The sequence below is a fragment of the Corvus brachyrhynchos genome, unplaced genomic scaffold, assembly GCF_000691975.1.
Source record: "Corvus brachyrhynchos isolate BGI_N302 unplaced genomic scaffold, ASM69197v1 scaffold466, whole genome shotgun sequence".
NCBI lineage: Eukaryota > Metazoa > Chordata > Aves > Passeriformes > Corvidae > Corvus > Corvus brachyrhynchos.
The window spans coordinates 1,946,856-1,969,629 of NW_008238635.1; the positions used below are offsets into that span (position 1 = coordinate 1,946,856).

At 47.4% G+C, this 22,774-nt stretch overlaps 2 protein-coding genes across 6 annotated transcripts in view; one reads left to right on the plus strand and one right to left on the minus strand.

The window, feature by feature from the left end:
- NPHS2 (NPHS2, podocin) overlaps positions 1-5,176 on the minus strand; it is a 6,020-nt gene extending 844 nt beyond the window's left edge. Inside the window, exons 1-6 of the mRNA XM_008636111.2 lie at positions 4,645-5,176; positions 2,966-3,069; positions 2,019-2,091; positions 1,629-1,711; positions 1,158-1,361; positions 757-812 (exon numbers count right to left, since the gene is read on the minus strand). Of these exons, the coding sequence (XP_008634333.1) occupies positions 757-812; positions 1,158-1,361; positions 1,629-1,711; positions 2,019-2,091; positions 2,966-3,069; positions 4,645-4,921 (797 nt within the window). The 5' untranslated portion in view covers positions 4,922-5,176. The remainder of the gene's footprint in view (positions 1-756; positions 813-1,157; positions 1,362-1,628; positions 1,712-2,018; positions 2,092-2,965; positions 3,070-4,644) is intronic.
- A 1,711-nt stretch (positions 5,177-6,887) lies between these two features.
- TDRD5 (tudor domain containing 5) lies at positions 6,888-21,363 on the plus strand. 5 transcript variants are annotated; one of them, XM_017737456.1, is made up of 10 exons: positions 6,888-6,988; positions 7,489-7,730; positions 9,169-9,771; positions 10,533-10,663; positions 13,566-13,771; positions 14,445-14,651; positions 15,668-15,734; positions 16,676-16,876; positions 17,741-17,893; positions 20,937-21,363. In XM_017737456.1, the coding sequence occupies exons 2-10, from the start codon at positions 7,517-7,519 to the stop codon at positions 20,949-20,951; spliced, it is 1,797 nt and encodes a 598-aa protein (XP_017592945.1). In that variant the 5' UTR covers positions 6,888-6,988; positions 7,489-7,516; the 3' UTR covers positions 20,952-21,363. The 5 variants fall into 5 exon arrangements, with proteins under 5 accessions (XP_017592945.1, XP_017592946.1, XP_017592947.1 ...); XM_017737457.1 differs by having other exon boundaries at positions 10,536-10,663; XM_017737458.1 differs by having other exon boundaries at positions 9,169-9,711.
- Positions 21,364-22,774: the final 1,411 nt, after the last annotated feature.

Genomic DNA, 22,774 nt, shown 5'->3' on the forward strand with positions numbered 1-22,774 from the left:
CTGGATGCTGAGCCTGAGGCTTGGGATGGGCTCAGTCGATCTCTGCAGAGCTGCTCATTCATATTCTTCGCCCCCTGGGTGTCCCTCTTTGCGCGTCTCACTTTAGTCCTCTACCTCCATTCCCATCCTTCTCTTTCAGCCTGGTTTTCTAGTGACCAGGCTTGCATGATCACCAGGCAGCAGGGAGACCTCTTTGTGCCTCTGAGGCTTATAGGGTAAGCTCAGTCTTTGGGAGACAGCAGAGACTCCCCTAGGAGACTGCTCTCAAGACAGGCACAGGAATGTTCTGTATTCATTCACTGCTTGGCTCTCTCCCATGTCCCTCTATGTGACGAGTGAGTCCCACCTTCCTGCACAGACTTGAGTGATGAGCCCATCCCTACCAGTGCTGAGACCCCAGGGCCTTTGATCCAGAACAGGACATGGAGAGTTCAGTGCCTGCTGTGCCTTTTGGGCTACCAGAACTGGGTGCAAACTGCCTGCAGCAGCAGTGAAATGGTGATTAGATCCCAGCCAAGGATCCTGCTCTGGCTGTCAGGGCAGGAGAAAGAACTTCTAACAGGTGGAAATTTTACATGAGGCAGAGGCTGAAAGGGGCAGAGAAAATAGGAAGGTGAAAGGCTCTACCTTCTGCAGAACACCTGCAGGGAGAGGGCCAGAGGCAAAGCAGGAAGAGGAGCAGGCCACAGCGAGCAGCACAGGACAGGTCCTTGCAAAGGGACAGAGAATTCCCTTCTACCAGCATTTCCTACCTACATTTCTATTCTCTCCACTTTGATCCCCCAGGAGCCTGTGACCGCATCCAAAGCCACCTATGAAGAGGAATATGTTTAGAGCATGGGAGAACAGCAGCACTGGCCGAGCCCCCTCACGGGGAGCAAGACAGGGCAGGGACTTTAACTGCAGGATTGTAAGGCAGATTTCTCAGGTTCAGTGTGCTACTGGGCAAGGCCCCTCAGAAATAAAATTACTGCCCTTCCTTCCCATTTGCGTTTACCCCAGGGGTTTAGGGTGACTTAACTAGAGTCCACACTTATTCCAAGTGCAGAAGCCTTCTTCAAACCAGTGTCTGTGACTCTGAGGGACTGGCCACCTGGGCTTCTTTGCAGAGCCTTAATTCACCCCTTGCTTTGCTGTCTCCCTCCCCATGGAAGCACCTTTATCTCCTGGCTGATGTTCTTCCTCTCCAGCAGAAGCTCAGAGAAGGCTTGATGTGCCAGGAGGCGCTTCGTGGTGGTCTGCACCAGCAGCTGGATTGCACTGGAGATGCTGGTCAGGGTGGTGAGGAGGAGAGAGGCATTTTCCAACCGGTAGTAGCAGACAGCATCTATCTCCAAAGTAACCATGTCTTTGGTCACCACCTAAGCAAAAGATATTAGGGGAGATGGAGCTGGTTCTGGCAACTCTAAGGTAGCACAGAAAAGCACACAACTGAGAGAATGATGAAGATGAGCTGGATGGTCAAGTCTTTGTAGCTTCCACCTCTGCTACTGATGGATCTTGGGCAAACTAGAGGTTACTTTGAGTTGGTTTTTTAAAATTTTCTCTGCAAGGATGAAGGTAGAAAGCATCAGATTTAACATTAAATAGATCCCAAAATTAATATAGAGAGGGGGTGTCAGCCATACCTGATGGAAGGGGATCTCTAGGGTTTTGAGGCGGAGGTCTATCTTGTGATAGGTGTCCAAACAGGGAAGGAAAAAGAAAAGGCCTGTGGGAGGAAGCGAGAGACAGCTGGTAATCATCAGAACTACAGAAATTACCTCTTCTGTTTTGGAGAACAGGGAAGGGTTTAGCATGCAGAACTACAAAAGAACAGCAATACACAGGCTCAAACTCTCAGGCTGCTTCCGTGATGGAAAAGCCATTAGGAACTACTGGCCCTTGAAAGGAAGGGAACAAAAACCATCCCATCTCCTGTCTGGCCATGCCTGCTTGGAGGGCACCAGCATGTGAGCTTTGGTAAGGCATGCAGAAGAGGAGCAGTGTGGCTGGGGGGAGCTCAGTAAACACCTCACCAGGTCCTTTGGCTCTGCCAGGAAGGAGATGCCCAAGTCGGAAAACAATGGCTCTCTCATACTCCCGCACTACCTGCAGAGGGAAACAAAAGCTAGGCTGGAGCTAAGGAAGTAGGACTGGGAAAAGCAGCCTCGCTGGCAGAGGAGGAAGTTTATTCTGGAAAAGCCCTGCAAAGGGAGGATTTCAGCAGGTTGTGGCATCACCTGTCACTGAGTCACTGTACCCTTTGCCTAGAATGGCTGGCCTGCCTTGTATATGAGGAGCCCTGTGACAGACAGGAATTTGGTGAGAGCAGCCCATGTTAGACCCACCCAGGGTTTCCCAAGATGACCCAGCATTTTGTTTCCTTATAGCCTGGCCAAACTTAAATAACCCAAGTTAAAATTTTCTGTGTTGCTCATTTCCCTCCAAGGCAAACGTGCTCACCCCAAGAGCTGAGCTGTAATACTGGCATTCTTGTTGATAACAATATGAATGTGAAATTTCCTGAGAAGTGGGAATCAAAACATGCCTCCATGTAGCCATGCTATAAATCTGAATAAAAACGAGAGGAAGAGGGGAAATCTTCTATTAACTGAGAGCTCAATCTCTCTTAAATTTTTTAATTCAAAGCCTATTTACCCTGCTGCTGTAATGCAGCCATCTCTGGGCTAGGTAGGCTGAGGGATGTGTCTGAAAGTGAACAGACTTGCAATTTGTTTTAAGAAAGAAAAACCTTAGTTTCTGCATGCTGGTATTTCAGCAGAAGCATTTGATAGGCAATGGTTGGACCCCTGTGCTGTAGCAACATGTGATAAAGGAGAAAACAAAATTAAGGATGAGTTGAAGAGGTATAAATAGGGCCTTAGACCAAAAAAGCTTTATGCTCATGTCCAGCACATGGTGAACCAGTGTGTGACACCCAGATCAGACACCAAATACTGAGAGGCCCCATGGCTATTCTCACCTTCATGCAGAACCAGACAGAAATGGGGAAGGTCATTATGATGAACAGGAAAGACAAGATGGTCAAAAGCCACTCACAGACACCCAGGCCAGGAGTCTTTACACCTAGGGAGGAACCCAATAGGACTGTGTTAGTCGAGGACTGCTCCGAAAATACCGATAGCTTGACAAGTGCCTGCACTGACAACAGCCTTCACTGTTGTGCTTTGCCTGGACTCAGTATAACTGAACCACTTGGCTCTCTCTGGAGGTGAGTTAAGGAACACTCCCTGCTCCAGATTGCCAGGAGCTGCAAGGATGGATGGATAGATTTTGTCTCTGCTTTACTGACAAAAATTGAGCCATGCCTCTCCATGGTTGCTTGACTAGAGAGCAGACTTTATCTTGAAGAATTGGGGCTACCAAGCAGGGTTGAAAGGCTTGGAGTGGGCAACTTTGCTGAGCTGGGGTCCCTGAAGTTTATCTGGAAAGATGAGCTAAAGACAAAGATTGTAAATAAGAGAGAGCTTTAAACATGCACAGCCTGAAGTGCCCTTCTCTATCAGAGTATTTCAGGTTGTTTTGGAATAGGATTTTAATTGCATGCTAGCTCCCTAATGCAGTGGGATGAAGCCTCTGGTGCCAGTGAAATCTTCCTGTGTTCTAAGAAGTCACCCCAAGGTGCTGGAGGCTGACTGAGGCAGTCAGCCCAGACGAATATTACTTTCTACATCTCCCCAAACTGAGTGTGGGTCATCTTGCTTTGGCTGCCCTTTGTTGTGCTCCTGTCTGAGGGAAAAATCAGCAGGTATGGCATGAAAATAAATGGAGCCAGAGAGTAGACCATGATTTTCAACTGTGAACTTAGCATCCCTCCCATTTTTAATCCCTTCCAACCCTTCCATCCCTGTCCCTCTGCCTTTGGGATTCTTTGCAGAACCACCAGGTCCTGAGGGAACTTCAGATCCCAAGAACCTGTGTGGTCACTAGAGCTCCTAAGCACTGCTCAACAGCTGTAATTCCTGTAATGGAGGCAGAAAGTGGAAGCTGTGAAAAACTCCCAGAGAGTCAGGAGCAAGTCTGAACCTTGGTGTCACTCTGGGGCAGCAGAGGTGCTAGCATGGAAGGGCACAAGTGGTGCTGGCTCTTGTAATACACATCTGCCATGCCTGCGGTGGTGCTGGGTCCAAACAGGCCCAGGTGTATTGCCAAAAGGACCACGATGCTCCCTTCCTCCCAGCTCCTAGCAGGCTGGGAATGTGCCTAACAAACACCTGGTGAGGAGCTGCTCTTAGAGGTCATCAAACCAGTGAGCTGCAAGTGTGCACCTCAAGAGCAGTTCATCCCTGAAGCGAGGTCCTTTGGGCTAGGAACTGGCAGTAAGGCCAATGCCATCCACCTAAAGGAGGCCAAGCAAGAAAAGGAAGAGCATGAACAGAACTGGGGAGTAGCAAGCTGAAGCATGAAGGATGCTGTGAATGTAACTGCTTGTACCCAGGTTCACTGCTTTGCTGGATGGTGCTGATAAGCCTGCAGAAGCTGGCTGGGAGGCTGGCTGGAGTCTCCCATATCCTATCCTGAGGATAACCACGCTTGTGCAAGGTGGGTGTGATGACACCATGCAGAGAGCAGTCACACTGCGACCCACGCAGCATCAAAGAGCCCACAGTTTTCCAACCCCTTCCCATCTTTAAGCCATACCTTCCTCTTGCTGCTCACTATCCAGCAATGCCATTGCCTCCATTTCTTCATCAGACACCACATCATCCACGTCCACCACCGTGGAGGTATGCACCCTACCATCAGTCCCCGCAGTGCTCTTGGTCTCCTTGGCTTTCTCCTGCTTTATATCTCCCTTTCCTTTGCCAGCTTCTCTGCTGCTATCCCTCTTCTCTCGTTTGCTCTGCGTAGCCGGGGACTCTCTGCGTCTCCTATGAGACTCCCTGGAAGAGCTCTGAGACCTCTTATCCATCCTCATCTGTGCCGAGGAGCACGCAGCTGCCTGGGGAGCGGAATGAGTACGTGCTTGAATTTATTGCTGCAGGCAGGAAAAGCAGGCAGGGGAGGAGAGAAGGGGAGGTGTGACATCAAGGAGGCTCGTTTCAAGTTCATCACACGCTTGTCAGGCATAATGGACAGTGAAGTGAGCAAGCTGCTTCCAGCTGCTCTGCTCTCATCATGCACTGCTGTGGAGATGAGAAGGAAAATTAGACCTGGACAGGGTGGGCCCTGGGAGGATATTCTATTTGCGTCTTCCTACTTTTGGAAATAAAATACAATCAGAAGCACTCTGGTGATTTTTAGTAGATTGTTTCTGCAAAGCTGTTGAAAAGCAACCTAAAAGCAGCTGTCAGGCATGGGGCCCCAAAGATATCAAAAGGTGAGAGTGGCCCAGAATAGACACCAGGGTGAAAAAGCTTTGCTGGTGAGACCAGTGGCTTACTCAGGAGTGTTTGGAGGGGGTGTTGCGGTGAATGTCTGGGCGAGTACCATCTCACACTGCTCTGCTCCCTACAAGCCCTTTGACTGGCACGGTGAAGGAACATTGGCAGCAACCCCCTTCTCTCTAGGGTCACCTTTTAGCCAGGAGGGAAAGCAACGGGTCCCAACTTTCCTGAATGGATGTTAATACGACAGCTATCACAGAGCTGTTGAATCTAAATTGCCAGAAGAGTTTGTGCCTAAATGCCTCCCTAGTTTTCCACAGCAGGAGCATGGCAGAGCAAACATAGGAGCTTTCTCTCTCATGCTGCTCAGCCTGTGTTGTCATCTGCAAAAACCTGTGGAAGAAACACTTTTAAAGTCACCAACTGTATTAAAGAAATCAGCACCTGGCTAGAAATTGCACTTCAGCAAGACACAGCTGGGACATAAAGCAGGGCAGGGCTGAGCTCAGGGATTCCAGTCCCTGATGCGGAGGACGGGCTGGAGGGAGCTGGGAAGACAGCTGGGGAGGTGCTGATCTTGTTTTTTCACAGATTCCTGTTTTATTGGAGACTTGTGCTCCACCCAGACTCAGGATATTGCAGGCAGGGAGGGCAGGAGCACCAGGTGCCTGCTTTCTCTGCTGTGCTGGGTGCCGTGTCAGCAGCTCACCAGGGAAGTGATGGATGGAGAGGGCTAAAGGCAGAGAAAAGCTGGGTGTAAAAGGGATATAATGAATAAATTTTTAGTGTATATTCTTTGGAACTGCTCCAGAAACCTTTTCCACTTGGTGTTTATCACTTGGCCAACATGGGACTGGCAGAGATGGTCACCAGCTGCTGAAAAAGCAGGTGGTGTTCTAAGCAGCAACAGCAAAAGGCAGCTCAGGTCTGGTTTTGGATTCCAGTTGGTGTCTTGTCAAAAGCACCATGACATATTTAACACCTCCAAACCTGCAATATGCTGGTTTTGTCTGGTGTTTTATTCAACCAGCGGGTCCTGACTCCACCGCGCCTGGGAGATGTGTTTGGCTGCCAACTTTTGGAACGAGATTTTTTAAGAGCAACCTTTGGTGTCCCAAAATTGACAGGTTCAGCTCCTGTTTGAGTCCGAAAAGTACTCCTGCGTGGAAATCAGCTGTGCAGTTGAGGGGGGTTCGCAGGTATCTGTGAGCCCTTAGTGCAATAAATGGTCAAAAGTTTTTTTGGTTTTTTTTTTTGTTAAAAAGATTGGGGATATGCAGTTAACGAGTTAATTGTTATTGCGAGACTGTCAAGGGTGTAATGGTGGAATGTAACCACTGGATGGGGATGTAACAGGGACCCAATGGGTTTAGTGGAAGGAACTTTCTAGTACATTACCTCATAGTGTACGAGGGATGAGGACGAGGCCCTGGACTGGGATTGGAGACCGAGCCAACCAATGAAGCGGACCTGTTTGGAAATGATTGGTGAGGAATGCACGGAGGGACAGACCAACCAGCGAACAGGGAAGGCGCCAATCAGCGCGAGGATTGAAAAGGGCCCCAGTCCGGTGGCACCCGAGGCTTTAAAAAGCCACCTGCAAGTGGTGGGGGGGAGGGAAATCCTCCTGCGGAACGTGAGGTCTGAGGCAGCGCCCAGTGAGTCTCGCTGTCTTTTTTTGTGTTTTGTTTTATTCTGGCTCGTCGCGCGGAGCCTGGGCTTATCCTGGGTTCCCGCTCTCAGCGGTTAACAAATAAACGAGTTGACTTTTCCTTTAAAAGTCTCAGCCTCGTTTACAGCATTAGGGAACAGCCATTGCGCGCCGCTTTACCGCCCTGTGACCCTGCCGGGCTCCGAGGGGCGAGCCCCCGCGCTGGGGCTCTGCGAGGAGCGCGGAGCCGCGGGGCTGGGTGGGCTGTCCTCGGGCAGCGGTAGGGACGCGCAGGGTGTTCCGAGTGCCAGGGGTTGTAAAGAGCAGAGGTTTAGGCGTGCACTGAACTCCGGGGGTGCTGGCAAGTGAGTACAGGGGTTGTTGGTGCAGCTGCTGCCAGCTCCCCCTCCCAGCTTTCAGCCGCTAAGCGGGACAAGGTCGAAATTCCACGTGATTCTGAGCAGCTGTGGTATAAGTTGTCATCTGCTTGCGCGTGTTCCCCTTTAGTACAGAGGCGTCGAAGCAGGCGCGGCTTATGGAGGTGCTGAAGAAGGAGGTGAGGGCGCTGCTGATAGCTGCCAAAGCGGGCTTGACGCCGGAGCAGCTGGAGGAGCAGTACATGGCCATGGTCTGCAAACCTCTCCCTCTGCGCGAACTGGGCTTCCAGTCCACCTTGGAGCTGGTGACACAAATGCCTGACGTTGTCCGAGTCTGTTCTTCTTCTAAGACTGGCACCATAATCCTCAAAGGTGAGGTTTTGTTTCCAAATGGGTGGAGGAGTTGTTTGGAACGTCATACTGGTGTGAAGCGTTCTGCAGATGTGCAGAGCTGTGTGTCACATATCTGTCCATGTGTTTCTCATACGACTGGTTAAGTTTCTGTCTTTGGTATTTCTTCTTGTATTTTGATCTGCCTTCTAACACCTTTGTGCTCTTCCCTCCTGAAAAAGTTGCCCAGGCCTCTAATTATTTTTGTACACTTTGTTTAGAAGCTGAGGTAGCATTTCCTTATGAGTACGCTAGAACTGGTAAGCATCACTTTTCCTGTAAATGCAGACTACAGCAGGAGCCAAAACCAGGGATAGGGCCTCTCGAGAGAAGCTGTGAAGGTTTCCCTACCTGACCCCATAGGAAGTTCAGCCTGTATCAAAGAGCCTTTTTCATTTTCTTTTTCTTTGGGGAAGTGTGGATGCTAGCAGGGACTGACAGAGGAATTTTCCTGTGAAACTTTCCCTTCTCATAAGAAAGCAGTTAGAGAAATCCAGCTTCTCACAGCTTCTCTGTGAAAGCTTTCGTTCCCATGAGAACTGGATGGACAACAGTTTGTAAGAATGTAAACCCATTTCTGCACCTGCAGGTTGTTGTGAGAACACTGGAATTGTTTTCAGTCTTGTGAGAATAATATTTGGAAATGGGAGTCTTACTGCTCAACTTGTCACCTCTGAAGGTGGTGGGCCAATAGGCCAATCGTGTAATTTCTCTTTTAAAATATTTGGAAATGGGAGTGTTACTGCTCAACCTGTCACCTCTGAAGGTGGCGGGCCAATAGGCCAATCGTGTAATTTCTCTTTTACAAACCATGCTATAAATGTTATGGGTGATAAAACGAGGGCTTCGGCCATACCTTGCAACGTGGACTTGGTGTGGTGATTTCGCCATTCTCTGCGGAATAACAGCGACAGGGAAGAGTCGTGAAAACAAATGGCAGTTGCAAAGAGTTGATTGGGAAGGGTGAAATGGTTGGGGGCTTTTTGAGTGCTGCAGTAATACAAGAAAAAGTTGCTTAGAAGCTTGGAAAAGACCTGAGCTGTTCTCCAGGGAGACCTTTCCTGGGCAGGGGGTGCTCTGTAATGAGAGTTTACAGTGATTCTGCTTTCCCAGCAAAACTCTCAGCAGCTTGGGTTTTGTTTGTGATCCTGCATCCAAGAATTTGACCTGCCTTCCTACCTGGTCTGAATTTCTAGGGATGAGGATGGAAACTGGTTGCTGGCTTTTAAAAATAGTTCAGTCCAGTTTGCAAAGGGAAGAGGTTGCTGGAAATCAGCCATGATTTAGTGTAGTTGCTTTTGGAGGAGACAACTGCTTCTGGAAAGGGTGTGGAAGGAAAGGAACTAAGAGGAGCTTTGCCAGTGTAGAGCTTTTAATGGTTCATTGTTCTGGTTGTCTGTTTTATTTCTTTCTGTTGTAGCCATTGTCGATGACTCCACCAGAGGGATTGCCAAGCTGGTTGCCAGCCAGAAAGTAAACACACATAGTAAGGCATCAAAGAAAACTGCTACGAAGGCGAATGCTACTTCTCCCACTAAGAATTCCAAGAATCCACAGGGTTTCCAAGCTCTGAGTGCCAGGACCCCTGTCCTGCCAGCAATGGTGAAGGCTGAGCTGCAGGACCTGCTGAGTTCCTCACCACTTCTGCTCAGGGATTTCCACAGGGCCTTCCTCAGGCGCTTTGGCCGGGCGTTCCAGTACAGGCAGTACGGATTTTCGTCCATCTTTGAGGTCCTCAGAAGCGTGTCTGATTCCATTGCCATTGAGCAGACAAAGGCGGGTTCCTTGCTACTCCTGAGGAAGTACTTGGCAAGCAACATAGAACAGGAAGAGGTGCCTCAAGATGAGGCTGAGGAAAAAGAGATGCTGCAAGATAAGGCACAGGAAGAAGAGATGGTGCAAGGTGAGGCTGAGGAAGAAGAGATGCCTCAAGATAAAGCACAGGAAGAAGAGATGCTGCAAGGTGAGGCTGAGGAAGAAGAGATGCCTCAAGATAAAGCACAGGAAGAAGAGATGCTGCAAGGTGAGGTGGTGTGTTTAACTGAAAGCTCTTGCAAGCTCTGTGGCCAAGCAACTGCTTTCAAGTGTGTTGCTGCGTTTCCAGTTGCTGTGGAAGTCCTGATTCCCCTGGGGTTTAGCACAGAAGGGCTGTTGTGTGCTGCAGGAGCAGCTGTCACAAGGCAGTTGTCTTGGTAGCAGAGAATTTAACTGGAAGGTTTCATCATGTTGCCACCCTTTTTTTGGGGGGGAGGTGAAAGAAGGGATGATCAGCCCATTCAGAGTATGGACTTGCTGAATGTGAGGGTAGGACTGGAATTTCCAGTCACTCCAGGCAACAGGTGAAAAAACTAGAAGGATCTTCTGAATGTCTGCTCTGCAGGCTGGTAAAGCCTTTGCCATACGCTTTCTGAGACTGAAGATTTAACACTGGCCTGAAAGGCATGGCTGCAGTGTTCCACTGCAGATGCCCTCAGCATTCCCTTAAAACCTGTGGGAGAGGATGGATAATCACGTAGAGTTCCTGCCAAATTCACAGCTTTTCCAGGGAAAATTCATTTTAACATTATTCTAGCTTGCTTACAAGAGCAGGTGATTCTTGTTTTGTTTTAACTTACTGACGCAGTGAATCCTCATGAATGTGGTGGCTGTGAATGCTGCAGGTAGTGAGGAGAACAACACCAGTGCTTTCAGACTTCCATTTTTTGATGTTTTCCCTTACTGCTTAATGTGCAACACTGCATCAGTCCAACAAAGAATAACAGGCAAATTAAATTGTCTTTGCAGCAGCATCTGCAGCTGAGATGCCTCCTGTGAAACCCACCTGTGAGACAGAGAGCTCCTACCAGGCAGCACTTCCGATGGATTCGCAGCCAGTGCAATCAAAAGCAGCCATTTTGAGTGCTTACCTCAAAAAAGTAAGTGGCTGGACAAACAATCTGTAGAATTTTCATGTCATATTCCAAGGGGTGGTACTCTTTTTACTATCCTTGTTTCTGTTGAGTTTGCACTGCTGACGCACTGCTGCTTTCAAACGTTTTTGTACCTGTTTTAGATGACTCTGGAGGCGACCAGACTCATATTGACCTGGTGTACAGCTTTATGTGACATCCAAAGTCAGTCTTTTTCTTGTCTCCTTCTGGTCTTGAGGTCTGTCAGATCATCCAAGGCTGGTTAAGTGTTATCGTGCTTGCTTACAGCAGTGGTGATAACCTTTTGCTATAGTTAGTTGTAACTGGAGTTTAATAACTTTGTTGTGAGACAAGTTGTGTGAAATTTCCCCTGCTGTTGTTGACAGGGCTTCAGTGCCAACCATTTTGACAGAGCTGGGGAATGTTCCTCAGTGACCTTGATTCCTGCAGTCTCAAGTCTGCTATTTGGTAGGAAATTATCATTATTTTGTTTTGTTTAACAGTGTATTTTTAGACAGGGATGGAGAATAGCAGTGCAAAAGCTCTGAACTGCTAAATCTTTCTTTCAGAAATCTGTCCCTCCTTTATTTTTTTCTTTTGAGCATCTTTAGGCCTTCTTTGTCTCAGGAAAATCCTTCTTCTTAGAGTTGTTTCCTCTGCCAAGCTTGAATTATGGCTGTACCCAGCTGTACAGCTGGAGCTTACAGGCACGGAAAGAATCCCGAGGGTTCTACCCTTCGGTGTTTTGTCTACTAATGAGCTTGAAAGCCTGGAACTACGAGTTGGATTTCATGTAGCACTTGATAAAGCATACCCCTGAGAGATTTTTGGCAGCCTGTGCTGCTCCTTTAAAGAAATTTTACTTTGGTGTGATGAGGTCCACAGGGAATTCCCCTAGGTGAAACCACAAGTCTGCTTGTGTGAAGGCTCTAAAAGGGGGGATATGGTCTAGGTAGCCCCAGATTTTGCTCCTAGGAATTGCAGAGGGAACCCATTTAAAGATCCCGACAAGACTTGGAGGATGTTTGTACAACTACTCTTTGTCATGAACCACCAAGTTTGCTGTTCTGTTTTAAAAATGCTCTAAAGACGAGGAAAGCAGTTTGAAATTTGTTCGTTTGGATGTGCAATGGACAATTTGTTCATCAGGATGCTGCAAGTAGAGAGGAAAGATGCAACCTGATCCCTGCCCTGCTGCCTGGTATCCTGAGACTAATCCTGGAAGTGTTTTCAGGGTCAGATGGGGCACAAGGGCTGAGTCCATCTGTCCAGTTGCAAGAAGGAGAAAGAATACAGAGCTGCTGCTCTCAGGAGCTTTTTCTTGCTGCCCTGACAGAAGGAAAAATGTCACCCACACCACTCTTGGGAGCTGCCAGTCCAGCTTGGGGCAAGGAGTCAGCCACTCTTGCAAGCTATACCTCTTATAAAGCCTGGTCTTACCCTGTGTTCTCTTGCTTTATTGTTTTATAACTTTGTTGTATTTTGGGAGCATGTTTTCGAGTACACGTCCTGTAAGTCTTTCAAAGAAGTGTCTGTTGTCACTAACAACATGTGAGCTAGACTAGAAAGCTATTGTGTGCTCTTAACAGTCTCATAGGAGGAGCATTCTCAGAGCAAAATTGTCCATCAGAAACGCCACCATTCACAGGTGCTGCACAGAGGAAATTTGTGAAATTGTAAGGGTTTTGTAGAGGTGATGCTGCTGCTCAGGCCAGAATTCTCCTAGTTGCTTTTAGACTCAAAAATGCTAACTCACTATTTAACTCAAATGTTTTAGTCAAAATTTTTAGCTCCAAAAAATTGAAGGGCATTTGGCTTTACTCAGTCTGCAGAAAGAGGGACCAGGGAAGTGGTCACAGCACCAAGCCTGCCAGAATTCAAGAAACATTTGGACATGTGCTCTCAGGCACGTGGTGGGATTCTTGGGGTGGTCCTTTGCAGGTCTAGGAGTTGAACTATGATGATCCTTGTGGGTGCCTTCAAACTCAGAATATTCCATGATTCTATGATCTGCACCTTTACAAAGGGATTAAGAGAGCCACTGTTGCAAAACCCCATTGTTTGCAGTTGAATTTAGCCATATAAGCAATGGGGAATGTGCTGGAATATGAGCTGCCCACACCTTGCCTGATGTAGGATGCAGTGATAACTTGCAGTGTGTTCACAGTGAGTAAAACTGAAGTATTTCTGATTTCTGATCATTGGAGAAGCGCTGTCTGCTGGCACAAAAGAAAGCTCTTGAGGCAGTGAAAGTAGCTGATGTCTGATTAAGTCTCCCGTCTGTACCACTTCTAGTGAAATAATATTTTCAGCAGTTAGAATAAGGAAAAACTGAAAGCTGTGCTAACAGCTCACTTGTACAAATTTGTCTTAAGTGAGAAAAGAACAGAATTTGTAGATTTTGACTGGTTTTGTCTCTGGGAAGTAGCTCTAGTGTGAAGGTGGGTTGCATTCACATCTTCTGTCATTTCTGAATCATTTTCAGAGAGTTTTGCTGGTTCAATCATGTACTTTTTCATGGTCGTGAAACACAGAAATAATTCCTTATCCAGCAAAGAGGTGGGTTGGGTTTGGTTTTGTTTTGCTTTTTTGGCAATAGCCATTCACTACTTTTGTCTAAATATGTGATGTGACTTCAATTCCTCTCCTTTATTCCTTGCAGGAATATGAGCACGGTATTTTTGTAGCTTGACCCCTCTTAACACTGGAGGGAAGAAAGAAAGAGAGTGTAAAAATGATTGTTTCCCTCACAGGGAGAGTTTTCATCCAAGTTCATCCAATTTGTTGGGGTTCTCTGATATTCAGTAATTCACAAGTCCCCAGGAAAGCGGAGCTGTTTTTTAAATTAATGGAAAGGCCAATTCTGTGTGTTCAGTGCATGACGAGACCTCCCACTTACCCTTTGTAGCTTCAACGTTTTAAGCAGTTACCACCAACTCCAGCAATCCCTCCAGATGCTGTTCAGGACAAAAGCCTTTGTGGTTTGCCACCTCTGAAGAGAAGGTCCTTGGTGGGAGTCGCTGTGGACTTTGTCGTCTCTCCTAGCCAGTTCTACATCCACATCTGCCGCGCAGAACCATCCTATGAACTGCAGGATATGATGATTGAGATGAGGTGGGAGCATGCTACAGCAGGGCAGTGTGTGTTTGTGCTGAGGGAACAGGGCGCCCAGCTCTTGGCGATGGCCCCTGCTGGCTTCATTGCTTGGTACAGAGATGCTGGTGCTGTCCTGAAACACTCACTACTCAAAACGCTTATCTGTTCCTTTTAACTAACAAGCAGTAAGTGTGGTCACCAGCAGTTCCTGTAGTTTGTCCTAGCAGTTCTGAGCTTCATAAGCCTGGAAAGGAGCTTGAAGGGTTCCTTTGTCATGTCTGGTGCAGCTGTTGCTAATGGGCTCGGTTCATGCGTTTACTTCCACCTCCAACACTGCACCTGGGCCAGTACTGCAGAAACTGGTTCATGAGAAATGCTGGTATGTCAAGGTAATGGTAAAAAAGTAATGATTATGGTGATTGTGTTTAGCCTCTGATCAGTCCCCATTACTTAACTTTTTGTCAGACCCTAAGAGTATCATTCAAATGTTAAAAGTTTGTGTTTGCAATTCTATTGCCATTTCAGTTTAAGTGTGGCAGAACAGAGATATAAAGGGCCTATTGAAACAACTCCTGAAAATTCATGTCATGGGGACTTTGAAAAGTCAGGATTCTTTTGATGTCTCATATATTTCTCCTGGTTCATTTCCTGCATCCTACTGAGTGCAGTTCCTCACTCTGATCTTTTACAGACACGTTTACTCATATAAAGTTGCTTCTGATAAATACATCATGCCTGAGTCCGCAGTGCGGCCTGGGCAGCTCTGCTGCGTCATGATCTCCCAGTGGTGGTACCGTGTGGTCATCCACCGTGTGATCAATGACCAGGAAGTAGAGGTGTTCTGCGCAGACTATGGACAGCTCCAAATTGTCCAGAGGTCTCAGCTGAGATTCCTCAAGTAAGTAAATTACACGTGGGCGGCAGAATCGCAGAACAGTCGAGGTTGGATTAGGCTTCTGGAGCTCATCCTGTCCAAGTTCCCTGCTGTCATAGGTGGGGCTGTGTAGAACAGGCTGCCTAGGACCATGCTGAAATGGTTTTTGAATGTTTCCAAGGATGAAGATCCCATGACCTGTCTGGGCAACCCATTCCAGTGCTTGGTCACCCTCCTGGTAAAAATGACGCTTTCCAGCTGTCCACACTGTGCTGATGCATGGTGTTGTTCTTCCCCAAGTGCAGGACTTTGTTGAATTTTGTGAGGTTCCTGTCTGCCCATTTCTCTATCCTGTCAGGATCCATCTGGATGGCAACCTGACCCTCTAGGGCATCAGCCACTCCTGCCAGTTTTGTGTCATCAGCAGACTGAGGGTAGACTCTCCCCCGTCACCCAGGTTGATAACGAAGACTGTGGGTACCCTGGGGTACACTGCTAAATCCTTTCCTGTGTCTGCCTTCACTCCTCAGTCTGTCCTCCTGCTGCTTTCTGTCCCCTCGGGGCAAGCTCCCTATTCCTCCTTCCTGGGTTGCATGAATGGATATACACATTCTCCTGAAGGCACATCAGTCCAAGTGGGATGTATTTGCAGTGTCAGAGGTGCTTGTTCTCTGCAGCTCAGCACATTTTCCATGTTTGTGTCTTCCCCCTTGTTTGCCTCTCCTTGTGCCTGGTCGTTGGCATTCTTTGGTTCAAAAGCCATGGCTCTCTGTAACTCAGTCTGCACAAGGGGTTTTGATGGGAAGGTGCTTGGGTCAGGGGGTGCATAAGGGACCAGTTTTTACTGCTGTTTCTGCTGTGCCCATTCTCTGGATATGGAGTGTTTTCTGAAGCTACTGTTGGGTTTTAGTCATAAGTGCACGATCCAATGTATGCTTCTGTATTCCTAAACTGATCCTAAAACCTGGAAGAGGAGGAAGTTCTGCACTCCTGCTGATTTATCCCTGTTTTTGCTGTAATGGCTTTGCTGTGTGTTTTAGGTGGTGCTACTCGAAGCTCCCTGCTCAGGCCATCCCGTGTTCCTTGGCATGGGTAAAACCCGTGGAGGTATGTGTCCACATGCAGTTTTGTTTACTGACATAGGCACAGGAGTTACCAAGTAGAGATTTGTTCTCCTGCTAAGGGCAAACATTTGGATGAAGTCGGGTCCTGTTGATACTTACAGCAGAACTGGTGCTGTTATGTTCAGCAGAGTGTGCTGGGTAAGCCTCTGCTCTACAAGCAATCACCCTTCCACTGCTTTCCTTACCATCAGCGCATTCTTGCTTTATATTCTTGCAGAAACCAGATGGCTGCTGTTAAGCAATGCAGCAAACTTGTTCCTTTCCCTGCCAGTAGTTCCCCAATGTTCTTCTGAAGCATTAGTAGCTCCAACGCTCTGTTTTAAAACATTCTTCTGTGACAGAGCTTTGAGTGAGTTGGTTTGATGCAGTTAGCCCAGCCAGAGAGTTACAGAGGTCATAAGAAAGTTTCTCTGTGATGGGAATCCTCTTGCTCAAAGAAGCCTGAGAAGTACAAGCTCTGAAGGAAAGCATGTGACCAGAGTTGCTGCCTCTGTGTTTTTAAAGATGTTGCTTTTAAAAAGTTATTTCCCCTGAGTTTTGAGGGTTAATCACAGTTTTCCTTAACAACTTTTGATACTTCTGATGTTTGTAAAGTCTTGTGATTCCAGGAATTAAAAAAAAAACCAAAACCAACAAACAGCTGTGTTTTAGGCAATCGGGATAAAATCACTGGTGGATGCCATTGAACTACGTTTGGAAGTAGGTACTTGGGGTGAAAGGGCATTCTGAGTGTAATGAGAATTGCAGGCTTTGGGGTAGTTTGGTTTAGTTTCATGCTGGGAAGCTTGTCTGCCTGACTTTCCTGTGTTTATCACTAGCCTGGCCTAGCTCAGCTGGCTTTTGGCAAGGGCCCACCAGAAGGAAAAGTCTCGGGTGGGTGGATGTTGGTCTGTTTATAGTAACTTTATGTTGTTTCTTCTTCAGGGTACATGGTCCAGTGCTGCAGTTCTCCTGTTCAAGGATCTCTGTCGCTTCAAGGAACTTGTGGGCATCGTGGATGAGTATGTGAATGGTATTCTGTACCTCTTCCTGTGTGACACATCCACCAAGGACGATGTCTACTTCCACTCCGTCTTGAGCGATATGGGATATGCTGATGTCTGTGGAGAGAACATTCCTTCCCAGGTCAGGAGGGAGGCGTGTGCTGCTGAAAGGAAGGGGAAGGGAAGGATCCCTGTTCGGGTGCCTGTAATGGGAAGATTCTTCCCTTGAAGCAAGTGGTTTTGTGAAGAGCAAAACTGGTATTCCCTGCTTTCCTGTAGCCTGTCATTTTGTGACTGCATCCCAGAGTGTCTAACTCTGTGGTGAGAGCTTGCTTGTTGCTTAAGGTGGAATCTGATGATACAACAGAGATGTTCTGTTTAGTAGAACAAGCTACTTTCAGCCTGTCTTCTAGCAATGAATTAAAAGTTGATATGGAAGTGATCTTGGTTTAACAACTCTCATACTTTGCCAGTGAAATGTACAGTGCTGGATGGCATGACCATGGTAGATTGCCTGTTGTCTTTGGATAGACACACCAGTTGAAAGCCAGAGCATTTGTGCTTTAAGCTTAGCTGTGCCATTATTTGTGTGTCTCAACTCAGTTTCAGTAAGAACTGTGTGGATTATGCAAACCCTTGGAAAGGTACTGCCATGATTTTATATTTCGGCAGAAAGCTGAGTTTTACAGCCTGGAGGGCTTCTATCTGTTGTTTTATTCAGCAGATGCAGAATTGCATGTTTTGTCAGGATTAGATCCTATGATGGTATTTTTGCATGTGTAGGCCCAGTTTTGGGGGAGAGGGGCATTGCTGAGAAATTTTGCTGTTGGCAGAAGAGGAGTTGATTTTCATAATAAGGCTGTTCCTGCAGGAATTTGGAGCTAACTCTTGGGTGTTGTACACCTTCACAAAACCTGTTAGAGATTTGCTGAATCCTTTTTATTCTTCGTGGTAGTTACAGTGTAGGGGTTTTTTACTATACTGGTGTGGTTTTTATTTGTTCTAGGAATTTGAGGAACTGAATCCTTTAGCCTTGTATATTCAGCCCAGTGGAAAGCAGGGGAAAGCTGAAGTGGTGGAGCCAGACCTTCGCTTCCAGCAGGAGATGCAGACAGTGAAACAGCAACCTCGAAGCTGGATGGGGCCAACCTGTGACCAGGTGAGGGTTTGGCACAGCTGTCATTCCATGAAATCAGTTCCAGGGCTCAGCAGATGTCTCATTTTAGTCCTGTGCAAGTTTTCTGTGAAGTTGGTTTTCTTCTTTCATCAAAAGCGAGCAGAAACGTAATATGAAAACTATTGTTTATGTGGACCATAAATACCTTCCTAGCTGCCTGTCCTCTGATCCCATTTTAGACTTCAGGGAGTCTCTGTGGTCCCTCCAACCTCCCGTAGGTGCACCACAATGTTTCAGTCTGAGAATGCGCTCTGAGAGCTCAGACCTGTGCCAGATTGCTGTGATGAGTTTGACTTGGCACTTCCATGGTTTTGCACCCCTGGGAGCCAGGAAGTGTGTGTTTTCCTCTTAGATCTCTGGGTCTGGCAAAGGATGTGTAATAACTTGGGGCAGCCTGTAAATGCAGGAAAAGACCAGAAGTACTGGTGGTGAATAGTTGCATTAAAGGGTCTTGCTCATCCTAAACTGACCGGAAAGGAAGTGATTTGCAGTCCTGGTTGTTGTTGGAGATGAGGTTGTGTACAACTACATGTTTATAACTCTTAAGGGTGAATGTAAAGCATATGTGTATGCTTTACACCTTGGGTTTCAGAGCATGGTAAAAGAGAAGCGCTTGGCTATTTAACAGTTTGATTAGTTGCTGAACAGAGAGGTTAAGGAGGGAGGAAACCCCAGGTCTTGGGTGCAGTCTAGGGTAGTACCATTAGGAACACCAGGAACACTTGTCTGCAGGTGATGCTCTCCCCTTTTCTGTGTTATTTAAGTTGTTGTATTTTCATGAGGTGTTTTACTGCAGGGACCAAAGCACCTTCCAGGCAAATGTCAGCTGTTGAAGTGCTCAGCAGGGGGCCTGCTCTGGGGCTGTGTTTCTGACATTGCTCTGAAATAAGAGTCAAAGTGAGTGTAATGCTAGTCACTTTACTGTAAAGTAGTCATTTTCTCTAGGTTTTTGTCTAGCCAACTTAGGTTTCTGTGCTAGAGAAACTGTGTGAGCTGTGTGGCTTGGATATTAATGTCCTTGCTCTGTCAGTTTATCAAATGAACTGAAAGACATAAACTGTCATCCTATTGTATGTATTTGGAAGAAGGTAATGTGGGGAAGACTGCAAATCTGAGTTTGTGTTTCAAATGCAGGAATCTGGAGAGTTCCTCACCTAGTTGACTAAAGCAAGATCCATAAATGTCAGACATAGCTGGTGATTTGAAGACTGGAGGAATATAAATGCATCCTGTCCCTCAGTGAGAATGGCGTGGGTGGCAAGAAGAGATAAAAATCCCCTTGTAACCTTGTTCTTGTCCTAGCACTCATATTTTTTACTGCATGTTAAGCAGAGGCTTTCAGTGGGCTGCTGGTATCCAGCTGAGTAGTTGGCTAATTGGGCTCTAGTGATGCCTGTCTTGGCATCCTGTCAGCACTGAATCCCTGCTGCCCAGCCATGTGGCTGTCCTTGCTGCTGCAGGGGTGCCTCAGTCCTCTTGTGCCCTGACAGCAGAAGCAGCCTCGAGAGCAAGTACTCAGTTTTTGAACAGCTGTGGTTGAATTGCTGCTTGTCTGTCATTTCACTAGTTTTCTCTTCCGTGCTGAGTTAAAAAATACAAACATCAGCTCTGGTCTGTGGCTGAGACATGAGTGAACATCCCTGAAACCTAAATTTAATTTGAATTCATAAGCAAAAATGCAGAGGGGCTTCCTCTGACTCAGCTCTTGCCTCCTTGCAGAAATTCCCTCTGTCATTGCCATTACTGGTTCTGTGTGGGGCTGCTGAGAGATGAGACAGCTGTTAATTCTTTGCTAAGAGAGGGTGCCTTGTGTCTTGTAATAATCTATGGCTCTTTCCAGCTTGCTGTGCAGGAAAAGCTGCTACACTAAGGGATTATTGTTGTTGTGTAGTCTTCTTGTTGTGGTTTTTTAATTATCAATTTGCTGACCTTCCACTTCTTTGTAAATTTTGAGAGATAATTAAGATCAGGGCAGCTAATGAGCTAAGTGTGCACTAATTGGACCCTCTCAGTTTATTTACACACATTTGCAGACATCTCATTCTCTGGGAGAGTCCTCAGTGCCTGCTGTCTCAGTCAAGTCAGCAGAAGACCTTTACACCTCCTTTATTTACCCCAGGCAACCAGCAGAAATGAGGCAAGGTGGCCCAGATCAGATGGGAAGTTTTTCCAGCAAGGCCCAGCTTTGTGAAGCCGTACATCCCGGTGCTGTACTCAGGGCAGTACCGTTCATGCTGGGCCCCCTTGTCAGTGTGAACAGATCTGTCAGTCAAAACTGACTGACAGAAAGCTGAGCAGTGTGTTACTGTGCTGTGAGTTGTGCAGTCCCTCCTGGGTGTGTATCTGAGGGCTGGTGCTGCTGGAACAGGTGGACATGCTGGTGTTTCTGTGGGCTGGAGCAGTAAATAGCTGGATGCAATGCATCAGGTGACCTTCGTGCAGCGAAATGGATTTCTAATGGTTTAATGGGAAGAAATTAATTGAGGGTTAGTTCTCTCAATGTTGGGTTTTGTTCTCTTTTCTAGCCTTTCTGCTGCTTGCATGCAGAAGTATTTGTTTCTCCACTCCAGTGTTCATTTCATACTGAGTCTCTCAGTCTCTCAACCATAAGGAACTAAGGATTTTGTAAACCCTGTGAGGTCCCTGTGTGGGTGCTTGTCTTCCATCTTCCAAACAATGGAAGCATTTACAACACCCATACAAGAGTTGCTCAATGTGCAAGGTGCATTAAGTGACTTGCCAAAGGCAGTGGCTGTCTGTGCCTTGGAGCCCTCTCCCTGGAGTTCCCTAGACACGAGCTACTGAATTCACATCTGATTCCCTGCCTCTGGGGAAGTGGAGGTGGAGGAGAGGGAGAGAGGTCCTTGCATTATACCATGTCAGACTTACCAAATAGGTGTGCAGTAGGAAGTCTTCTTTCCATGGCCTGGTGAGGTCTAGGAAAAACTGATTTCAGTCTAAACTGGAGCTCTTGGATTTGCCAGTGTAGATTTGATCTTTCTTTTTTGTGTCCTTCTTTATGCAGATGAAGAAAATATGAAGACCAAGACCTTCTTGGGAGTCTCATGGTTGGCCTCTGTGGTGCTCTGGGCTGTGTGACCAAGGGCCACCTCAGGAGCCATGTGTCCTCCTGCGCTGCTCTTTTGGCCATTTCCCATGCCTACTTCCAGTGGCTCCGCAGCCTGAGAAGGAAGGTGGGGTAAGAGGGGAGAAGCTGGAGCTGCTGCTGCCAAGGAAGGCTGTCTGGAGCAGCACAATCTCTTTGACCATGCTGTTAGGGTTTTTTTTGTTCAGAAATGTTTAATCCCTTGAAAAATCCTGGAGTGTGACGTCTCAGGTGTGCCCAGCATGTGTGATAAATGTTAGTTTTCCTTTCAGGAAAATAGTTCGGTTTTGTTGTACCAGTTGTGTTACTGAGTTACTTCTCTTCAATAAAATGGTTCAGGAGAACATCCAAGTGTCATGTTGTGTTACATATCCTTTAAGTTTAGGAGAGGGAAACTGGCTGCCTGTCCCTCCCTCTTTCAGTGCATGAGCTGTTTTGACATCATGTGGGGATGTGATTTTGGTTTTTAATGCAGTGGTTGCTCTACCCACTCCTTGCTGTGAGGAGAGCCAAAGAAACCTCCTTCCCCAAGAAGAACATGCTGTGATTTGTTTGTCTTCTATACAAAGTGTCAGGAATCTCATCTTAAAGATACGGAATAAAATCTGTTAGGGATCCAGTGAGAGAGAGCCTGAAGCTTGACCGTGTTAATGTAGCCTCTTGCCTGTGGCAAGTGATCCTAATGGGTGTTAATGCAGAGTAAAACTGTGAAAACAAGTGTCCTGGTTAGGAATGCTGGCATCCTGGTGCCTGGAGTGTTCCTCAGATCTTCAGGGGCTTCAAGGGCCATTCTGTGCCCACCTGCAGCAACACCAGAGGTATCTTTCATTGCAAACCACCAAGAAAAGCTCAGTAATATTAGCAGTAATACTGGAATGGGTAAAAGCCCAGCATAAGATGTTTGTTGATTCGACTAGTTGATCTTTAAAGCTCTCTTCCAACCCAAACTGTTGTGTGATGATTTCACTTTTAATTTCAGTATTTAAAGGTGGTTTGGGATGTCAAACAGCTAAAAACCGAAAATCTGCTGCTGGTTAGAAAGCAGCTGCTGGGAAAGCTAATGAAGGAGATGGAAGGAGAATGCTGAGGAGCAGGGGCTGTCCAACCCTGTGGGGAGATTCAGAGGTTTCCTGACTTCTCTGGTGCCACGTTTGGGTTGGGGCACTCACTGCACATTTTTGTCATCCATCACTGCAACGGGGCTGAGCTTGCTCGGAGCTCACCCTCTGCTGCAGAGTTTCTGGTTTCAGGGAGGTGGCAGGTGGGGTGTCCTGAGAAGACCCCCAAATCCTCTTCTACCCCTCCCTGGGCTGCAGCAGGGGCCTGGGCCTGGAAGAGCTGTCATTGTGTCCCTGCTGCTGCTGGGTCACTGCTAGATGGCAGCCGAGGCCAGCGCTCAGCAGCTCAGCTCCCTGCAGCCTGAAACTCCTCTGGGGGCCTGGGAGGGCGGGCAGGTGAGGAGCTGGAGAACATCCTGCTGAGTGGGCAGGCCCTGTGCCCAGCAGGAGCTGCCTCTGTCCTGCTCCCTGCCTGGGCTGCAGCAGGTCCCCAGGCTGCCTGGGCATGTGACTGGGAGCTTCGGGGATGGGTCCCACTGCTGTTTCAAGAAATTGGGAATGCGGAGATGCTATGGGGTCTGGAAGGTGCTGTGTGGTTACTGGGAGCTTACATGTGTGCAGAAGGGTAGCAGCGAGTTTGTGGGAGGGGAGCCAGCAAGTGTTAAAACAGTATCCCTGTGTTTTGGGAACTCCCACATC

What these genes read in the sequence shown, in the direction of transcription:
- TDRD5 (XM_017737456.1), top strand. Translation starts at nt 7,517, where the DNA reads ATGGAGGTGCTGAAGAAGGAGGTGAGGGCGCTGCTGATAGCTGCCAAA. An exon ending in TGAGTGCTTACCTCAAAAAA is followed by an intron (nt 10,664 to 13,565) that starts GTAAGTGGCTGG and finishes TACCCTTTGTAG; the next exon opens with CTTCAACGTTTTAAGCAGTT. An exon ending in GATATGATGATTGAGATGAG is followed by an intron (nt 13,772 to 14,444) that starts GTGGGAGCATGC and finishes GATCTTTTACAG; the next exon opens with ACACGTTTACTCATATAAAG.